We start from the raw sequence: 22,622 nt of genomic DNA on the forward strand, positions 1-22,622 counted from the left end.
CAATATCGCTACGTAGTAACAACATGTATACTATTTATAATTGTTGGTGTGGCAAGCAGAATATTCTTGTTTCACAGTGTATACCAGTGGAAGCTAAGGTGTTCCGCTGTGTTTCCTTAAAGTGTCAGTGCCTAGTTCACTGCAAAGAGCTTCTTCCCGTATGTCACTTGGACAAATTGTGCCAGTTCCATTTAAAAAAAAATAAACCAATGTAATGCATAATTTAATCCTCCTCTCCCCTCCATGCCACCAGATAAAGCAAAATCAAGGAGACAAATCCTGAAATTGGTTGCATTTTTAATTCAGTCGCTACACAAGCATATTCCCCTTGAAGTCAGGAAAAGGCGTGCATCGCTTTTGAGAGCATCAAGATAGTCTTTTGTGAGTAACTTTGCCCACAGTCACATGACTGGTTGTCAGGTGCACTGTATCAGCCACACTGGCCGTGGTGCACAACAGGCCACCCAAATCCCCATGAGACTCACGTGCGTGGCCACTGCAAACCCTGTTAGAACAGTGCATCATGTGCTCCCACCAGGGCCTGCCCTTAGGGAAGGCGTTAAGGTTGAGGTAGATAATGCTGACCTCAGAGAATGGAAGTAGTTACATTTTGGCTGCCCCCTGATCAGGAGTGTCAGTATGGGAGGACTTGTATCCTACACACGTGTGCCCCACTTCACAGTCAGCCCTTTGTGTAGAAGTGTGACAGAAACTGCCATGCAATTGTTCCTTTAACCATCCCCACCATTTGTATCCTTCTATAAAATATCTCTCAGACGTAACCACGTGTCTTTCTCCTGGCTGACTCAGTCATGGAGCATTGTTTGTAATGAAATTGTAATAGGTTTTGTCCTGGCCGTTCCCATCTCCTCTCTAGACCTCTTTATGTAGCTGGGGAACTGAGGCACAGAGAGGTTAAAAGACTGCCTTGGCTTAACCACGAGATCTTGCATGATCTAAAAATAAAAAAGGAGTCTCATAAAAAATGGAAAGTAGGATAAATTGCAAATGATGAATATAGGCAAATAGCACAGGAATGCAGGGGCAAGATTAGGAAGACAAAGGCACAAAATGAGCTCAAACTAGCTACCAGAATAAAGGGAAACAAGAAGACTTTTTATAAATACATTAGAAGCAAGAGGAAGACCAAGGAGAGGGTAGGCCCAGTGGTCAGTGAGGAGGGAGAAACAGTAACAGGAAACTTGGAAATGGCACAGATGCTCAATGACTTCTTTGTTTCGGTCTTCACCGAGAAGTCTGAAGGAACGCCTAACAGTGAATGCTAGTGGGAAGGGGGTAGTTTTAGAAGGTAAAATAAAAAAAGAACAAGTTAAAAATCACCTAGAAAAGTTAGATGCCTGCAAGTCACCAGGGCCTGATGAAATGCATCCTAGAATACTCAAGGAGCTGATAGAGGAGGTATCTGAGCTTCTAGCTATCATCTTTGGAAAATCATGGGAGACAGGAGAGATTCCGGAGGACTGGAAAAGTGCAAATATAGTGCCCATCTATAAAAAGGGAAATAAGAACAACCCAGGAAACTACAGACCAGTTAGTTTAACTTCTGTGCCAGGGAAGATAATGGAGCCAGTAATTAAGGAAATCATCTGTAAACACTTGGAAAGTGGTAAGGTGATAGGGAACAGCCAGCATGGATTTGTAAAGAATAAATAATGTCAAACCAATCTGATAGCTTTCTTTGATAGGATAACGAGTCTTGTGGATAAGGGAGAAGCGGTGGATGTGGTATACCTAGACTTTAGTAAGGCGATTGACACGGTCTCGCATGATATTCTTATCAATAAACTAGGTAAATACAACTTAGATGGAGCTACTATAAGGTGGGTGCATAACTGGCTGGATAACCGTACTCAGAGAGTAGTTATTAATGGTTCACAATCCTGCTGGAAAGGCATAACGAGTGGGGTTCCGCAAGCGTCTGTTTTGGGACCGGCTCTGTTCAATATCTTCATCAATGATTTAGATATTGGTATAGAAAGTACGCTTATTACGTTTGCAGATGATACCAAGCTGGGAGGGGTTGCGACTAATCTAGAGGATAGGGTCATAATTCAAAATGACCTGGACAAATTGGAGAAATGGTCTGAGGAAAATAGGATGAAGTTTAATAAAGACAAATGCAAAGTGCTCCACTTAGGAAGGAACAGTCTGTTTCATACATACAGAATGGGAAGCGACTGTCTGGGAAGAAAGGGATCTAGAGTTTATAGTGGACCACAAGTCAAATATGAGTCAGCATGTGATGCCGTTTCAAAGAAAGCAAACATGATTCTGGGATGCATTAACAGGTGTGTTGTGAACAAGACACGAGAAGTCATTCTTCCGCTCTACTCTGCGCTGGTTAGGCCTTAGTTGTAGTATTGTGTTCAGTTCTGGGCACCACATTTCAAGAAAGATGTGGAGAAATTGGAGAGGGTCCAGAGAAGAGCAACGAGAATGATTAAAGGTCTAGAGAACATGACCTATGAGGGAAGGCTGAAGGAATTTGGTTTGTTTAGTTTAGAAAAGAGAAGATTGAGGGGGGACATGATAGCAGTTTTCAGATATCTAAAAGGGTGTCATAAGGAGGAGGGAGAAAACTTGTTCATCTTGGCCTCTGGGGATAGAACAAGAAGCAATGGGCTTAAACTGCAGCAAGGGATGTTTAGGTTGGACATTAGCAAAAAATTCCTAACTGTCAGAGTGGTCAAACACTGAATAATAAATTGCCCAGGGAGGTTGTAGAATCTCCATCTGTGGAGATACTTAAGAGCAGGTTAGATAAATGTCTATCAGGGATGGTCTAGACAGTATTTGGTCCTGCCATGAAGGCAGGGGAGTGGACTCAATGACCTCTCGAGGTCTCTTCCAGTCCTAGTATTCTATGATTCTGTGACTTACCAGAGGTCTCTCTCAAAGTCTGTAGCAAGGCAAAGAAGTAATCCTAGGTTTCCAAGGATTTAAACCAGTGCCTTGGCCACTGGAATGCGCTTCTTCTCTGACTTAGTGACCATGAGTTTCAAATGCTAAAGCTAGCTCATGTACACTCTAAGATACAGTGACATTTCTTAAATGAATTTCTGGAACAGTTACCTTGGTACATGGTGGTTGAGGTGCACACATTTCAGTACGCCATCCCTCAGGATCTCATGTAGTGCTTTCTGAATAGGGCCACGGGACAAGTTCCATCAGTGCCGCTACCTTTATGTTGCACGTTGCTTAAATATATTACTTTCCAGTTAATTATCGTAATTAAAACCGCTGAAGATCACACTTTTGCTTTGGTGGTAACTGTGCTGGTAACAGTCACCTTTTATGGCCTCCTTAGAAAATAATGTGTATCGTTACACTTCGTTAGACTGACTGTTAAATCTGGTCCCAAAAGCCCAATCCTTTGAAGAGCAATGTGTCTAATTACACCATTCCTTGCCCTTTGTTTTCTCTCCAAAATGCGTCGTGACCAAAAATCCCTCACGTCCAACTGCTGACTCTCTATTAGTCTGCGGCCCCAAATAATGAGGGGGAAGGAGAGGAGGAGAAAAGCGAAGTTTACTACAGATATTTTTTTCCTTTGGTGTTCACCTTTTGTAGAGCATGAAAAAAAATCCTTTCACTACCGTGTCATACTATGGCTGAGGCCACTGAGAAGGACACTCCATGGTACTCCCCGCTTTTTGGACTATTTTAAGGTGACATTAGACCTACTTAGAAAAGGCAGTCATAGACACTGATGTCAGCACCATGTCATGTGATCACACAAGACATATGGTAGATACTTTAACTCACCAAGACATAGGAGACTAGCCAAGGCTTCCATTATTGCAGAGCTGAACGCTTTTCAAAACTCTTTTCTCTGAGGAGACTCCGATTTCACTCATATGTCTCTCAGCACAGCCATGCCTGGGCAATCATTATTAGCTTCTTTTTGGCCCCATGCAATTCTCTATTATACAGCTAGTCTTTTGCCTGGCAATATGACAAGCAGTTCATTCTTCTTCTTGATAGAAATATTATCAAAGCATATGGAGCCTGGATGTAGCAAACCCCCTCCTCCCCCCAGGCAACACTATAGACTGTTATTTGGCAGACTTTTTTTCCCTCCTTATTCTTTAGTATTAGGTACTTCCTGAGGGCTCCAGAAGTCCATTGACATCCCCAAATTCCCCCCAGGACTGGATGATGGCAAATTTGAATGAATGTTGGGATTGTATCTTGTTTGAACTTAAACAATAAGCATTTTCCATCAATCTAGTAAGGAAGATACAAGCAACTAAGCAATTTACTTGTAAGTAAGTACAGTCCTTGGGATCCTGCCATGTTACCAGCTAGGTCCTCAATGCCATAGATGTTGGGTGTTTCTAAGTTAGGATGTATTCTGGATGTGTGGTTATTAGGATGAAAGTATTTGCTATACAGTCACAGATCATGGTCAGAACTTTGCGAACAAGTAAGAATGGTTGAGATGACAGCTTTCCACTGTGTTATATTTCAGCAGTTTTAAGGTTTAGCTTACTTTCATTTTGATGGAGGAGCCATGTTTAATCATGGTGCAGTATAATGAATCTCTACTCGTCAGCTGCCATATTGGGAACAATAGCAGTTGAGTTGCCAATAAAGTTTTGCAGAATAAATTGTGAGCATAATTCAGTTTCACACAGCATTGAACAGTCTACCCAGAGCTGCCGTACACTAACTCATCTTGCTGCTTATTTATAAGTTACAGATAAAAAGAAAAACACCATCTCATGATGAGTTGCATATAGTCGCTACAGATAAAGAAGTTTCTGCTATTTGTCTTATTATGAGTTAATAGCATTGCAGACTATTTTACATAATGAGATCATATGTGCAAATTATGCGTTTTTTTCAGTAAAAATTATTCATCTCTGATGAGCCAATCAGGGAGCACATGCAAATCTTTTTTTCTCTTTTCCCTGTGTAGCTTATCACTGATGAATAGGTTTTTAGACTCCATCTGGTGTTCAGTAAGTTCTGTTAGAGTTAGGAAGTACCTGCCTCAGTTTAGAGATTTTTGATCATAGGAAAATAATTCTGAATAATTCTAGTAGATCTCTGCTAAGTATATAACACTACTTGTTTTGTCCACTGCGGTAGATATTGACACTTATTGCCCTTTTTAGTGAAATATCTTGCTGGGGGGGCGGGTGAAGGGTAGAATTGCCTCTTGGATAAAGTGCATATAACTTCTCATCTCAACAGACTTCAATAACTGCTTTGTGAAATGTTCACCAGGAAAGTTGCTCAAAATAATTAGGAAGAGAGGTATAAACTATTAGGAATCCACAACATGAGTTACTGGATGAATGAGTTGGGGAAATCTGAACTTAGAGTTTTCCTGCAACTTGTTTGGTGCTATTGGAGTTGGTCAACAATTTTTTAGAGCAATAGTTTATTCACCCCAAAATGCACTTTGGGGTGACTTGAAACTGTTCATGAATTTGACATACCTGGTTTCAGTTGTTCACAAAATGGCTGGAGAAGATGCTGATGGTGGGACCCCTGTTGTTCTCACACCCCAAACAAACACATGAAAAGCCCTCACAACTTGAGCTAAGTAACTAGGGCATTCCCCTGTAAGGGTGTAAAATTTGGTTCCATACATAATGGATTTTGAATTGGCCACCAAATGGTAATATCAGGATTTGCCTGGCTCTAGAGTGGCCATGTGAATGGGGTTGTATGTTCATTGACGTTGGTAGTGAAGCTTCAGCACTACCCGAGCTGGGCGTGTAACAAGGGTTTGTTTGTTTGTTTTGTTGTTGATGGTTTTGATGTAGACCTTCGGAATCATAAGCTTGAATTAACATTCAAAATAACAGGCTTTTCCCCTTTTTAAAACATGAGAGCCCATTTAAAAGCTTCTGTATGCCTACCTAGTGGCAATTCACTACATATTTAGGTATTTTAAATGGTCCTGAATGGAATGGCCGATCGCCATGGGAAATGAGTACTTATTCATGTTGAGGTATTAGCTAGAGGTGTCTGAAGCAACTCATTATGCTGGGTGCTATACATATGACAAAAAGATGGCTCCTTCTCCAGAGAACTTGTCATTAAATCAGATCTACGCTAAAAAGTTAGGTGGACCCAGATATGTTGGTCAGAAATTTAAAAAAAATCCACACTGCTGTGCCGTTCATTTAAGCTGACCAAAACGGTGTTAGATCAATGGAGCAATTCTTCCATCAGTTTAATGCAGCATGTCTAGTGGAGTCACAGGCATGAGAATAATAAGCATCTTCCTCGTGCTAGGTAACTTGTGAGGAGAATGTAACAGTTGTTATCACACAAGTGCAGTCATAAAGAATCTCTCGTGCACAGCAGATAGTGTTCACCGATGGGTATTCTAGCTCCTGATTCATTATATGTTATACTGAGTTTACTTTTGAAATTACTAATTTAAAACATATACTCTTTTGTGTGTTGTGTTTTAAAGAGCGCAGAGCGCTGTTTGTACATGAAGGAGCATGTTAATACCATGGAAGGTTTTACACATCAATCAGGTGAACCGAAAGCTAATAAAAAACACCCGTGGAAAAAGACACATTGGTTTCCACACCATCGTTAGGCACCACATTGAAGAGTTTAATTTAGAATGTAGCTGGTGAAAGCATGTCTGGATTACTGACATTTTCAGTCTGCCCACTTTGCAGGGAAATTCGTTAGGAGGTGATCATTTTGGAAGCCCGTTCTAGGAAGCCGTTGTAATACAAGGTTCTTGAGTGGCACTTTCATTCATTGATGCATGGGTATTATTTGAAAAACATAATTTAAAAACTGAGCTACCGAGATTACTCCTGCCTCAAATGAAGGATTAACGGCACTTCATTTGCCCAGAGACACAGATGACTGTCAGGCCTTTTGGCTGAATAATATATAAAGATTTGAATGAAGACCATATTGAGGGTGGAGATAGATACAGTGCTTGTTCTGTTTTCCTGGCAAGAGACACATGTCAAGTGAGATGGCCACGCAGGCCTTGCCCTGTTGCATTCTTTTAATTGAAGTTGAGGGAAGCATGCCTGTGAAAAGATCACGAGCCAGGGAGTTGAGGGCTGTGGGGAAGAAGTTTCTGGCCCTTACATCCACAGGCAGAACACAACCAGTATCTGTGTCCAAAACAAATATCATCAGCCTTCTGGGCAGACCCCCTGCCTCTTTGTGCTGTGGTGTGACGTGCACATTTGATATTCACTTGAGGATATTGCGTCATGTATTTCCCTTACATGGGGGGCGGGAGGGACACAGAAGGAGGCAAAATAATTTAGGAAGAGTAAGATTCATCTCCTGCCTCCCTCCTCCTCCTCTGAGATGTGGGGTTGGCTGTGCTTTCTAGCTGCTGAGTAATGGAGCAAGAGGAACACATGGGGCCTGAAGACTTCAGGAAAATGAAAAGTCTGTGGGTCTCTGTCCTTCCCTGTGCAGCAGTTTTGGCTCTATATTCCTTCCAGCATCCTTACCCAAGCTGATTGGGTTCTGCTGGATGGACCAAGTCTACAACCTGTTAGCAGGTATAACCTTGTCGTGATGGTACAGCCTCAGTGGTGGTCAGAAGGACCATATGGCTCTATGCAGCAGCCTCGTCTGTGGCTGAGTCCAGTGTAATTTACTCAACTCCCCACAGAGAGCAAGTCATAAAGATCAACATGCTCTCCAGCACTCAGCCCTTTCTGTCCAGTGGAAGAAAGCTGCCCTTTTCCCAGGGTGCATCATGGAACATACGTTGTTGGCATTAGTTCCTGATCAGCTTATGCACTAAGAGCCATTCACGACATCGTAGTGTTTTTAGTTCTGTGTGATACTGGATCAACTGGATGGGCAAGCTTGAAAATGTTTCTCTCTCCCTAACACAAGGTTGTCCAATACAAGAGATTGTCTCCCTCTCTCTTTAATTGTTCTCACTTAGGCACGTTTTGTCTGTACCAGTTTTCCTCTATGTCAAATAACCCTAACAATGCTTCCTCTATAAACACTCTGAGGTAACTCTGACAGCCAGCTAGCATCTGGCTGTAGTAGAGATCCTGCCTGACCACCATCGATGAACTTTTGCCCACAGAAGTCATATCCCTGCCAGGGCATGTCTGCACCCCAGCCTCTAGTTCCTTTACCCGGGATGCAGTTGCTTGCATTAGAATATTTGAAAGACAAAATGTGACCTCACTGAAGATCTTGTTGCTGTTTTGGCCTCTCAAACACTCAACTTTCCCAATTTCCTTTCACGATTTGTGTATTTATTTAGATTTATAACAATATATATAGGTCCCTGCCCTATGCTTATGGGCACCCCATTGATTAAAATAAACAATACAAAGACCAGTGTAAAAGGTTGCTTATATATAAATAAATATACAATACCGTCCTTCATCTCTGAGACCAGCCTCTTCCTTGAGGCTCCGTCCCCACTCCATGGGTTTGGCAGATCAAGGTTGGGAGCTGAGGATGCTCACCACCCCCTTGTTTATACCCACAGTTCAAGCACTTCATCTGATCTCAATGGTGGCTGTTCAGGATGGATAGACGGATAGAACGTAAACCAAAAATAAGGTGCAGTCCTTCACTCCCACCTCCAAATGGCCTTACAGGAAATCATAGAATAGCAAGACTAGAAGAGACCTCAGCTGGTCATCCATGTTCCTGCAGGACCAAGTATTATCTAGACAGTTCCTAACTGGTGTATGTCTAACCTGTTGTTAAATATCTCCAATGATGGTGATTCTATAGCCTCCCTAGGCAATTTATTCCAGTGCTTAACTACTCTGACGGAGGGCATTTCCTTATGTCCAACCTAACCTCCCTTGCTGCAATTTAAGCCCAATGCTTCTTGTCCTAACCTTAGAGATTAACAAGAACAATTTACCTCCTTCCTTCCTGTAATAACTTATGTACTTGAAAATGATTATCATTGTCCTCTCTGTCTTCCCTTTTTTCTAAGCAAAACCCAATATTTTCAGTCTTCCAACAGGACATGTTTTCTAGACCATTTAAATGCATAAAAAATACTTTTCCCTGTTTCATGATGGAATCACTCCAGACCAGATGATCTGTTCTTGAGGTTTTTTTCGCTATATAACATCCTTAATTGAGTTAAATAAAGGGATGGATGGATGAAAATGTTTAATTCTTCTTGGCACGGGAGGAATATAGAGCCATCCTCTCTCAATATACTATATGATTTGAAATAATTTATAAAAGCTGGAAAAGTGCTGGACACAATTTTTATTTTTAAATGTTTCCTCACTCGGTCAATTCCCCTGAAACAGTTCATCCTTGAGTTGTTTGTTCCTCTTTTAGGTGTGACCTTGTAGCAAAGTATTACTTTTCCAGTCCAAGGGCAGTTATAAAAGTGGCATGTTATTAAATACTCAAACCCACATGAGTGTAGCTGGCACTAGCTTCATTGCCGCTCTGTCCTTTTGGAGCATGTCAAACGCCGCGGCATCCTCACCCTGCTCCCCAAGACTATCCTTATCTTCAGCAGAGCTCAAATGAAGGAAGAAGAGGGTCCTAAGAACCCGGGCTAAGATTTAAATTGATGACATGGAAAAGCAAGGGACCAATCAGCTCCTCCACCTACCCTGGCTGACCAATTGGTGGATAGAGCTTCAAGAGGAGGAGGGGCTATCTATGCATCCCCTTCCCCCCGAGTATGTGCTCTTCTCTCTCTTCTCTGGGGCTGTCTGTCATTTCAAGACCCATCACATTTCCCTCCCATTCAGGCAAGTAACTGTTGTCTTGGTATTACCCTGTGCATGCTACAAAAGAAGAATCCCATGCAGGACTGCACATGTGACACTCTGGGGCTGTCCCCTAAGTGTGCTTTATGAATGGCTGAGCCACAATTAGACTTGGTTGTAATTATATATTGGGAAGAAAACAGTTAATGTTGCTTTCTGTTCAAGTGCGTTATTTGTGCTGGAGACTGTTAAGAAGCCATTTTCAGAGAGATGCCCATGGGACCATAAAAATGGTCAAACTGGGTCAGGCCGAAGGTCCATCTAGCCCAGAATCCTGTCTTCCAACCGTGGCCAATGCCAGTGCCCCCGAGGGAGTGAACAGAACAGGGAATCAAGTGATTCCCCACCCCTGTCACCCACTCCCAGCTTCTGACAAACAGAGGCCAGGGACACCATTCCTGACTAATAAGTATTGAAGGAGCTATCCTCAAGGAATTTATCTAGCTCTTTTTTTGAACACTGTTATAGTGCTGGGCTTCACAACATCCCCTGGCAAGGAGTTCCACAGGTTAGCTATGCATTGCGTGAAGAAATACTGTCCTTCTACCTGTTAATTTCATTAATCTGCTACCTGTTAATTTCATTTTGTGACCCTCTAGTTCTTCTGTTATGGCAGTGCTATCACAGTACTTTTGTTCACAGGGACCACGGATGCCATCCTGGAATCTGTGTATTTTTTGTGGCATCTGTCCTTGTGAGCAGTGCTGCGAATTATCCTAGTGAAAAGACACATCAGAAGAAATTGGGGGTTTGGAGACAGTCTTATTTGTAACATGTCCCAGACTTGTACAGTGGTTCCTTGAATTGCTTCTATGCTAGCCTAGTGATGTATTGTAGACTACAGTATTGTAGCCACTGCAGTGGTTAATTACTTCTCTGTAATCAATACTTTCTGGCCAAATGGTTAACTTCTGTTAATGACAGTGCTGATAGCTTTGAAATGTTCATTCCATAGTGCATTCTGAGGGAAGCCGAGAAACAGTGAAAACTGCTCAGTCCAATTTCCATTTTTCCCTGCTTGTTATATGATATACAAGCCAAGGGGCACTCAATGGGTTAAATTCCCAGGGCTTCCAAGACTCCTCAGTGCAACTTTGAAGTAATGTGAAGTTGCACCAGTGTACTCTAGAGGAGAATTTGGCCCATTGGAATTGAAGAGCAGTAAATTTAGAACTCACAGAAGGACTTACTTATTTGTCTGATCTATAGAAAACACTGGGGAGGGAGTGGTCATCTGCTGTGGCTGGTTGGATACCGTCATAACCACTAACAATGTGTCCTTCTGCAAGATAAAGGAGATGAATTCTTCACAAAGCTCAGTTGGTCATGAGTAAATTCTCTCCTTCGGCCCGCTTCCTTCCCGCGGGATTGTACAATTGTTTCCATGTGCTACAGAGGATTTTGCCATCCTTGGAAGCATAAATTCCAAGCAATACCGTAGGAGCAATCAATCTGAGCTCTGATCCAGTAGAACAACTTCTGGGTGACGAGGAGCTTTGAGACACATCACCAGTGCCTCCTCTTCCACCACACACCCGACCAACCCACACTCATTGCTCAAGAAAATAAATGATGGCCACCTCATGCCAGATGTAGTGTTGGCAGGGGCTATGCAAGTTGATTTTAATCATGACTGGCTGCATCACTGCTTTTGCAGTGCTAGTGCCACTCTTCCCTGCTGTCGAAGCAGTCATGTAGCTTAGTCTACTCAGCCCTTGACTGCCACCAGCTAGAGTCATTTCACTTTTAACCTCAGTCGGTTTTGAGCTAGAGAGGAGTTTGAACCTAGATCCCACATTTAGAGACCACTGAGCTCGGGATCTGACCCGTACAGGTGGCTCACACTTCTTTTCGCATCACGTGCTATGGACTGAAATGCCTGATGTGTAAGGATGATTGATGGACAATATCCAAAGCCTGTTCCTCAAATGTTTCTTTGAACTTGGAGGGCTGGCAGGGTCAGCCTCACTGGGGACCTGCAGCGTGGCAGTGCCTGTGGTGAATTCTTGGCAGGAAAAACAACACACATGCACCTTCCTCTGTGGTATTGTCCCTCACCCTGCTACTAGTAAATGTTTGCTTCTTCTGGAAACAAGTGATGGCCCTCAGTGCTGTTCTGTGGGTGTTACTGTCCCTCCCATCTCCAGTGGATGAGGCAAGAGTTGAGAAGAACGGAATGCGGATGGCATGTGACCCATTTCTAGCTGATGGCCCAAGATAGATGTGTTCTAATATTTCTTTTCAGTGAAACATCATGTACGCGGCTATGTAAAATAGGATTGCTGACAGTGTGCCAGGTTGCCCGGGGTGCCAACTGATGAGCTGAGATGCCACCGAATCAGCCTATTTCGCCATCCTTAATCCCTTTTACCTGGTCTTTCTGGATGCGTTTAAACTACAAAGAACTGTTGAAAGAAGCTATGCAAATTCAGCAGGACTTTGCATATCTTCTTCCAGTCGCATTTTTGAAAGAAATTCTTTGGAAAATGAAAGTAGTCTGGACGTGGTTCTTTCGGGGGTGGATGGGACCTTTTCCAAAAGAACCGCATAAACCTCATTTTTTTAAATAGAACGGTTCTTTCGAAAAAGGGTTTTTTTTTCCAAAAGAACTCTAGATATTATTTCGGGTAGAGTCCTCCACAGGCCAGTTACCTTTGCAGCCTGGGTCTAGCAGTTCTCTTCCCTCCTCCCTTGGTTCAAGTCCTTTTGTTTCTGGGTATTTTCAGATATCTCTTTGAGGTGGGGAAGCAAAGGTGAAGCAAACTGAAGACCATTATTTTCTCCTCCCCCAAATACAATTTTCATAAGGTGGGAACCCTTTGTTCGATTTCCCCACCTCCTAGTAGAACAGTTTATCAGGTGAGTACCAGGTCATCTTACTCTGTGGCAGTAAAAATGCAGGAGTCAGTGGCAGTGGTGTGTAGCCTCCCCAGGAAGACCAAGCCTATTCACAGCCCCTTCTCCTTGCTGATGGGCCATCAGCCCTGTCTGGTTTTTCCATTGTAGTCCCTGACATGCTGGCAGTGGGAATGACTCAAAGCAGCAGAGTGAAATACTGATACGCAGGTGCCTCTCTTCAGGTACAAAAAAGAATGCATGTGTATACATAGAGTAATCATATTTAAAAAAATTCACATTTCCAAATGATACTTCATATGAATTATTGTACAGGAAGCATATTTCAGTTATGGCATGTTCATATCATAAGCACAAAATGCAACATCACAAACAATAACGATAGTATTCGGGTGCAGTTTGCTTCTGATCATGAATGTGGAAATCCAAGATCAAGGCTGGTTTATCTTTACCTATGAATACACAAATCACATTGTCTACAACAGAATCATTAATGGGTCATAAGTTGCTAACTCTTCTCATATAGTTATCAGAGGTATCTCCCACTTCTAAGCACAGAGAGTAACAATTAATTTCCAGTGAGTCTGACGCTTTCAGTGGTGCTCTGCAAAATGCTGGATTTTTAATGCGGAGCCATTCGTTGTGTCTTCTCCTGACTGGACTGTGGCCTACTATGCCCTGCACAATTAGCCATGCAAAATGTCCTGGTTGCCTCTCCTCTTGTCATCAGTTTTACGATGTGTTGTCTGCTTTGTTGCTGTTGTGTTGGATGGGTTGCAGATTCTTTCTTAAATGTTGATACTGCAGCAGCTGACTTAGTGTTGGCTCTTTACTGTTTGTTGTCTTCAGTGTGCTTTCCTTCCCATGAAGAAGTGGTTTTCAACAGATACAACCATGCTAGCTGCCTTACATAGGCTACACAATTAAAGCCTGTGTTACCACACATCCATGACTAGAGATGTAAAATCCTGTTTAATCAGCTAACCACTTAATAATAAAGTTGAATCAATTAATCGATTAAGCGGGATTCCATAGGGGGGAGCTATAAGGCTGCCGCTCCTGGCCCTGCCTGCTCCACTGGGGTGCCACTCCTGGGTACTGATTAACCAGCTACCGGTAATTGCTTATTCTGTAATCGGTTAACTGGTTACCCGTTCACATTCCCTACCCATGACATAGTTCATACCGGTTGGACACTCATGAGCGGATACCGAGGGTAGACTGAAAATAGGTCAGTGCCTCCAGTACTGTAGGAACATCGCCTGTGCCCTGTGTGAGAGCTGACTGGTAAACGCCCTACCCGTGATGGGGGATTAAGAAGAGGGAAGTGGCCTGCAGCCTGTTGGTTCCGTGCAAGGCTGAGTCACTCCCCTTTGGAATGGCGCCTGCCAAGTGCAGATGCATCGTGCAGGGGAAGGCAGGGTGTGGGGCACCATCCCTTCTGTGCCCCTACGCAAGGTGAAAAGTCTAGGTCTCCTCTGCAAGGGCCTGATCAGAGCAGGTGGATGTTGCTGGGCATCTTTCCATTGACTTCAGTGGGATCAGGCCCTAAATGCTTCTTGGGCGAGGCTGGCACCACACTCTTTCCGCACTGCACACATGGGCTGGATAGGTGTGTTCTGGCAGTGAGGGGATCGGGGCTGCTAAAAAAAGGAGTCCATCTCATGGACAGCACTGTAGTGCCTGATGGACATGATCAATGTAAGTGACAGTTTATGGGCTTTGGGGGAGTGCGTTCATAGTAGGAACAGGTGAATATTTTAACAGCAAGAAATATTTTTACATTTTACAAATTAGGGACGTGAAATCCCATTTAATTAGTTAACCAGTTAAATGTAACGTTTAAAGGGGGGGTAAGTGGAAGGAGTACCCCCCGCAGCTGGGCTGAAACGCCTTCCCGTCCGCCTCTCCCTCCCCCCCCCCCCCCACCGCGTACAAGGCTGCTCTGTGGGGCTGGCTTAGTCCCTTCCCTACTCCAGCCCCCACTGGATGACTGGAACCAGGAAACCTGACCCATTCAGGGTTAGGCTGACCGGCTAACTGGTTTACCATTCCCATCCCTGTTACCAATAGTGGAGTATTTACATTCTTTCCATTGGTTGGCTGTTAAATGGGGGAGATCTTGATAATGCTAATCATTTTGTAAGTTCTGACTGCAAGATTGATTGTGTACAAGACCCAGATCTGTGCGATTTTACTTCCCGGCCCAGTAGAAATACTTCTAGATAGAGCTGTGCAGGTTCTCTTGATTTTGAAGCAGTTGGGCCATATGTATCCAGGCATTCCTTGCCCTGTAGAGGTTATTTTATCTAGACATCTGGATCAACATGATTTCAGTTAATAAAAATCTCATTTTATGCATGGTCTGAAAGCAATGGAATGATGTCTGATTGAGTTCAGTAGACTTTCGATCGTGGCCTGGTTTCTTTGACGATTGTAGTACAGCTATGTCATGTGCCTGTATTTTATCCAGTGTATGTGAGAGAAAGCAATGTTTTACATATTTATACATTTATATATAATATATATCAGTCACAAAATAGAGCAATAACTGAAGTAAATTAATAATACTTCCTTTCATTTGGAAGAGGTATAGAAAAGCACCAGGCCAATACAGTACCATTAATCTATTCTCTTTTCTCCTTTCTCTCTTTACTTCTCTCTCTCCAATAGAAGTGGAACAAAAAGGTAATTAAATACCTTTCAAATTATATATATATATTACTTATTTATAGGCTAAGTTATATAACAGTTTAACGTTTTAGCTGAAATACCTTTGTCATTAATTCTCATTTTTTTGTTAAAGTTTTAGTTTCTCTGCTGCTCAACTTCACAAGATGATACAGTTTTTTCTGCTGAAAAGACGGATACAGTTTTCTTTCTTAATTTTCTAGTCCAAAGTGTAAATTAGTTTCCTCCTCCCACATCCAACAGAATCTGAAAAACATGAGTCCCATACATCTGAATCTGAAAAACAAAGTCCCATACATTACCTATTGTAAAATGGTGCCATGGCTACATTGGCTCCAATGCAGTTCCTTCAGTTTACAGTAACTGAGAATGTGGCATCAAATTTCTTACATCAGTTGAATTTGTGATTTTTCCTATGCTCTCCCCCTCCCCCCCCCCAGGCCTTAATCAACTTTTTTGCTGTTGAAAATAATGGGTTGACTTCTAAGCAAGTTGTAATTCAACTGCCTTGTATACTAGTCCCACGCTAACAGAAAAGTCTAATGGGACACTTTTGCCTGGCAAGTCACGTTTTAGGTCATCTTCATACTGCAAACGTACACACAAACATTGGCTGAATTGTGATACAGGAACTCCTCACTTAACATTGTTTCATTGTCACCTATTGCTTATCGATTTGAATGCATGCTCATGTAAATTGGTGTAATGCTTCCTTATAACGTCCTTTGGCTGCCTGCTTTTGTCCACCATTGGTGGGATTTTCTGGTAAAGCAGGCAGGTCTTACGGGGTTTGAAAGCACTATGGGCTGGCAGCTCCCATCAGCTCCCCTCAATTCCCTGGGAGGGATGCAGCTGGGCAGCTGAAGTTCAGCTGCTCCTCCCCGTACTGCCCTGCTGCTCCTGCCTCTGCCTTGGAATTGCTCCCAGGAGTCTCCTGCTTAATGCTGATGTCAGGAAGTCCCTCTTCCTTCCCCTCATCCAGCCCCCCACTCCACACCCCATTTCTGCGGGGAAGTGGTTGCAGCCACTCTAGTGCATCTATTGGGTTTTTTCCTTCCCTCCTGCCTCCCTCCATGCTGCCTCTACGGTGTGAGGTTACATGAGCAATAGAGCCCCACCATTGCTACTTCATCATTTAGTAGCAAGGCATTCCCAGGAAATGGTCCACTCCTCCGCCTCAGCCAAGCTGTACGATCAGCGCTGCTGGGTACTGTGGTAAATTGTTTGAAACTTATTCCGTCCAAGAGAATTTGCTCAGATCCTTCACTCAAATCATTTTGTTTTTCTTTGTTTAAATCATTGCTCTGTGGGAATGGGTGAGGAGGTTGCCCTGGGGAGAGAGGACAACCTCGTCTCTCTTTCACTGCTGCAGCGTGGGGCCAGGCGAGGCACGGCTCTTCATGGCTTCTGCAGCAGCAGCGGGTAAAGCTGGGAGACGGGTGCATGTCCCTCAGCTGGGGACAGACAGACAGACTCCCCAAATATACAGAAGTTAGTTGAACCTTTCTCTACCCTTTCCCTCAGCCGCCCCAATCGGGTTATAGCTGCCCTGGCCCACGACTGTGGCCCCTTGCTGCCCCCTGTGGTCATTCTACAGTATAACCGTCCCTACTAGCAGACCCTTCTTTCTGTTTTATGAGAAATGTGCACGTTTCAGGCACATCCCATTACCCGGACACAATCACAGCCTGACCTTGCTTTAAGTTATGCATGAAGCTGCACACCACATTTGGTGTCCTAGCTCTTACTGTTTAGGAGGAGTCCTTGAACAAACAAGGACATGGATGGACAGACAAACAGACACTCAAATGCTCTCAAATATGTAATAGATATGAATATACTGTCTTTTGTCTGCTGGAAAAAAAATTCCTGGAATCTAATCCTGCGCGCGCGCGCGCGCACACACACACACACACACACACACACACACACACACACACACACACATCCTATACATTAATTCTTACAGATAAACTGGATCCACTTAACATCATTTTGCCTAAAATAATACTTTCCAGGAACATAATCCCAATGTTAAGTGAGGAGTTACTTTATGGGATGAGTCCTCTCCTACTCACACCGAGGTCAATGACAAAGCTGCAGTTGACCTTTCTGTGAGTTAGGACGGCCCCTTGGTATTGTTTCCAAACGCATACTTCCAGCTCAGTCTGCATCAGCATATGGATCCCCCATGCCTGCCTCAGTTGCAGAATTAGGGCCTTTGGGTACACATGAAATTTACTTTCTCTCCCTCCATCGGTTTTTGATACTGTCATATCCTTTCACACTCCTGGCACGCCAACACGTGTATTTGCAGTATATTCTTTCCTTAATACGCATGCATGCCTTTAGTGCATGAGAGTTGATCTGGGTGTCCAAGGGAGAATATAAACTAGATTACACCTTTGTTTGTGTCACATGTTGCAATCATTTTATTGTTAACCATATCGTGCTCTGGGCGACACTGCATGTACCGCACCATTGCAAATAGTTCTCCTTCAGTTGGAGATAAGATTTCAGGTTTTTTTTTAGTTGTCTTCTCCCAACCTCCATCCATGCAACATATCACTCTAAAAACCAGCTGATTCCTGTCCCATTTCCATTCTGAAGTCTGAGCAGCAAAGCATAGCTAGCCACGCCATTCCTGTGTGCTCCTCTCATATAACCGTAGAAGGTATATGTTTTTAAGTTTGAATACTACTGTGTTTAACAGGACATTTTTTAACTGATTAAAATCTAGACCTTGGGTTCCTCTCCAGCGAACTTTATTCTTTTCTTTCCTTTCTTCCTTCCTTGCTTCCTGTCTTTTCTTTCTCCTCTCAGTATTCATCCATTGTTCATTTTTAATTGTGTGGACTGCATGTTCTGTGTGTTGTGTAGTGGCTTCAAAAATCTTATTGCTAGTTATGGCCAACAGCAGGATATTTTTGTCTTCCTATTTGCTTTCAATGTTCCTTTCTGTTGCCGAGGGATTTGCCTCTGCTTTGCCATGGTACCTTTTAAATATTTCATTCCACCTGGGCTGTAAGGTTGGGATTTTTTTAAAAAATTCCATTTCCAGGGCAATCTTCAGTGGACTGTTCAAACTAAAGATGTGGAACAATCCCCCAGATATCTACCCCTTCACCTAGTAGGTATAGATGTAGTGTAGAATATAATCTGAAAATACAAACCTATATACCCGTAGGGAATACATATTCATTTCAGAGTTTACAAAGATGAATAGCCCAAGTAAGCACACCAGTAAAAAATAGTTTCCAAAGGTGGTTTAAAAAAATGAACTGATGTTGATTGAAAAGGCAGCAAAAATCAACATGGAGGAACATGTCCTCTTCTAGACACGCACACTGCCCGAGGTGCAGGAAATCTGCAGATAGACTACTTTTGTTGTGGGCTGATGCTATTCTGCTGCAGAACTGTAAACTATTAGGAGTTAATGCCAAGTCCATGGGGCGCTCATTAACTTTCTTTTTTGTGTTTAACTCTTTTCCCCTCCAACAGTTTTTCTTTGTCCTGGCCTCCTAAAAGGTGTGTACCAGAGTGAACATTTATTTGAATCAGACCATCAGTCTGGGGCCTGGTGCAAGGATCCTCTGCAGGCTTCAGACAAGATTTACTACATGCCCTGGACCCCGTACAGAACTGACACGCTGACGGAGTATTCTTCCAAGGATGATTTCATAGCTGGGAGACCAACAACCACCTATAAACTTCCTCACCGGGTAGATGGCACCGGATTTGTTGTGTATGACGGGGCTTTGTTCTTCAACAAGGAGCGAACCAGGAATATAGTCAAGTTTGACCTGAGGACAAGAATCAAAAGTGGGGAGGCTATTATCGCTAATGCCAACTACCATGACACCTCTCCATATCGGTGGGGAGGCAAATCTGACATAGACCTGGCGGTGGATGAGAATGGGCTATGGGTAATCTATGCAACAGAACAAAACAATGGCAAAATTGTCATTAGCCAGTTAAACCCTTACACCTTAAGGATTGAAGGGACGTGGGATACGGCCTATGACAAAAGGTCAGCATCCAACGCTTTCATGATCTGTGGGATTTTATACGTGGTGAAGTCTGTGTACGAAGATGACGACAATGAAGCCACAGGAAATAAGATAGACTATATTTACAACACTGACCAAAGCAAGGATAGTCTGGTGGATGTTCCCTTTCCAAACTCGTACCAGTACATCGCTGCTGTGGATTATAACCCCCGGGACAACCTCCTTTACGTATGGAACAACTATCACGTGGTGAAGTATTCTTTGGATTTCGGACCACTGGACAGCAGATCAGGTAAGTTTCAGTGTTAAGGTTTGCTTTTGGCTTTCTGTTATCTAGAACACAAAGCTGGTTGGTTGGTTTTTGCAAACAGGCTGTGAAGTGCAAATATATTTCTCTTTGATCGTGTGTGTGTGCATGACTTAAGGCCCTATACTTGTCACCGTTAATGCTTAGTTGCTTCAGGGACACGCTTTACCGTTTAAAGAACATTTTCTGTTAGCTTACTTTGAATATAAATGGAAATGGGAAAGAAATTTTACTGCTAAGCCTGAGCCAACCTCCACAAGTCCACATTCTTATTCAGATCATCAGAATCACCAGCGGAAATGCCTCTTCCATTGAATTTATTCTATCAATTGAATCCCCTCAGCTTTTTAGGACAGAACATTACTTATGTGAAACATGTTGCTCTCACTGTGTAAATACCAAGGGGTGGAGTCTTAGCTGATTCCAATCAGTGTAGCTTCAATAAAGTTGATGAGATGTTGCAGAATTACACGAGGAGAGAATCTGACCCCTAATACATTCCTGCATATGCATGCGCACTCACACATTTTGTCTGTTGTCCTGTGTATTCATGATTAATTTCAGTGCAGGTAACATGATCCAGATTGTTTTTCGTGTGTTTTCCCCCCTTTGATCATTTGTGTTGCTGTTATATTAAAAATCAGTTTGAGCTGGTCATTTTTAAAAATCTTAATAGAAGGAAATTGTAATCCATTTCTAGGTAAAGACTCAACCCGAAAAGAAATCCATTTTCCAGTGGATTTCCATCAGACATCTTTACAGGAATTATATTTGCCTGATTTTTCATTAACTTAAATCAAGTGCTTCCTTGTTACATAAGGGTAAATCCAGAGTTACTCCATGATCAATGAACTTGGATCTAATTCACTAAATTGGGCAGGTGTCTTGATGATTTTCTTTTAGGGTTTGAAGTGTTTGTTTCTATACAGCCGGTATGCAATAATGATATAAATTCAGTTTATCTGTGCTAGAGGCATCTGTCCTGAATGCTGAGCAGGTAAAAGGAAAGACATGGTTCATATAATTTTCAAAGTAAAATATTTATTAATGTGTTGTTTTTTTCTCCTAAAATCTCCCCACTTTGTGAAATATGATAACAAAAGAGAATAAGGGCCTATCTACATGAACATGTTAGTTGGAAGAAAGCTGGTACATGAATCAGTTTTGCACTAGACTGAGGCACACTCACTGTCTCTGTGGAGCCTGATAGCACACCTTGCACGTCAAAGCTTGGTAGACCAAAGGGCACTACAGAACTTTTAGTGCACCACACCAAGGTGCACATGTATGCTCAGGACTTGTCTCTGTAGCTTTGCAGTTCAGTACAGGCAGGTGAATAGCAGTGTGTACCAGTGCGCTATATTGCAATTCCCTGTTTATTGCAGGCCCACAATAAAAGGTTCCCAGTTCACATTAATGTAGTTCCCTTCCAAGAGATCTAAATGTACAATAAGAACTTAACAGTAGGAGAGTGTAAGATGTGCACTAGGACACGGAAGAGTTAGTGTTAGCCTGACCCATCCTTTACTCCATAGGCTGTGATTAGTGAACACAAAATCACATTTAGATAAAGAGCTTTTAAAGGAAATTGTCACTTTGAACATCTGGGAATAAGCAGAAGGGAAAATAAGTTCTGTCTGTACAGCAACATGCAGGGAAGAGAGGAGACACATGGGACAAAGGACCCCTGGTTGCCATTGTGGAAAAGAAGAGGGGAGAATTTGAGGGTATCAATCTAGGAAAGATTTCAGATGAGGAGAAAAAAATGAAAAATATTACTTCACACCACAAGTTAATGACGAACGCATACTTTTGGAGCAGTGGAGTGAAACGGAACAATATGTGAGTTGACAGTCATCCAAAAGGAGCAAAAATCAATTGCATTCTTTTCTTAGTGTAGTATATTTTATCCTATTTTTGACAAATCTTTTCAGTATACTTCAGCAGAGTCTCTGCTGTCCCTTTTCACACATTGGTCGTGGACAATAGTTGAATCTCTTACAAATAATAAAACTCACCTCAGTGAGAAATCAGGTGGTTGCAGGTTTGTCAACAAGTGATTTTTTTGTTCTTTTTTGAGTGCCAAAGTTAAAATTGAGAGCTGAGCAGTGGTTTGGGGCTTCTCCAACGGTGTGCTTAAAGTAGCCTTAATATAGAGGCTTTAGCCCTTCCCCCGCCCCAGCCAAAATAATCCTGTTCACAGTTGTTACAAAGCTTGGAATTTAACCCTCTTTGAATTACCTTTGTGAACAGGTAAAACTGAGCACTGATGCATATCCCCACCTCCTGCCCCTCACCAGGACATATAAGTAGCCGTGTGTGTGTGTGTGTGTGTGTGTGTGTGTGTGTGTGTGTGTGTGTGTGTGTGTGTGAGACTTCCCATTTTACAGAAAACATCTCACAAGACATCATCCTGGGATGTCACCGGTCACCAGGGCTGCATGGGACTTTCACAGTCACTGATCCTACAAATGATGCATTCTCAAATGCAGCATCACAAAGATAAATAAGTATTTTTTTTAAAGAGTAAACTTGCAAAATTCCCCATGAAGCCTCATTTGGGGGCGAGGGCATTGTTGTACCTCCCAATCCAACAGAATCACTCATTTCTGAGCTGGTAGGAGAACTGACATTTGTAAAATGACACAACGCACAATATATTTGGAAGTGGTGATGGATAAGGGAGAGAGAATCTTCACGCTGTAGACCAAGACTGTGATTGTTTCTTTCTCCCATGATTTAAGGCCCAATATACTGCACATTGACATCAATGGGAGTTTGTGTCATTGACGTCTGTGGGTGTTGAATCAGTCCCTGAAAAGCGTCACCTTTAACAGGGAACAGCACAATAGCTCAGGAAGTGGAGGACAATAATAGCTATAGCACTCTTCTGAGCAAAGAAGGAATATGCTCTCTTTTTAAGAAAAATACATGGATATCTTAATTTCCCACCCATTTTACAGGTGCCTGAGTTGTGCAGAGCATTTACAATTAATTGACGTC

General features: G+C 42.7%; 1 protein-coding gene across 18 annotated transcripts in view; it reads left to right on the forward strand.

Moving 5' to 3' along the window:
- The window catches only part of ADGRL3 (adhesion G protein-coupled receptor L3), a 635,479-nt gene that overhangs the window by 365,229 nt on the left and 247,628 nt on the right, over window positions 1-22,622 (forward strand). For 14 of the 18 annotated variants that reach the window (XM_075929235.1, XM_075929232.1, XM_075929231.1 and 11 more), the window contains 2 exons: window positions 15,285-15,299; window positions 18,804-19,604. The exons of 2 other annotated variants lie outside the window; for them this stretch is intronic. In XM_075929235.1, the coding sequence (XP_075785350.1) occupies window positions 15,285-15,299; window positions 18,804-19,604 (816 nt within the window). The remainder of the gene's footprint in view (window positions 1-15,284; window positions 15,300-18,803; window positions 19,605-22,622) is intronic. 2 more of the 18 variants (XM_075929225.1, XM_075929227.1) reach the window with 1 other exon arrangement.

Source organism: Pelodiscus sinensis, chromosome 5, assembly GCF_049634645.1.
Source record: "Pelodiscus sinensis isolate JC-2024 chromosome 5, ASM4963464v1, whole genome shotgun sequence".
Classification (NCBI taxonomy): Eukaryota; Metazoa; Chordata; order Testudines; family Trionychidae; genus Pelodiscus; species Pelodiscus sinensis.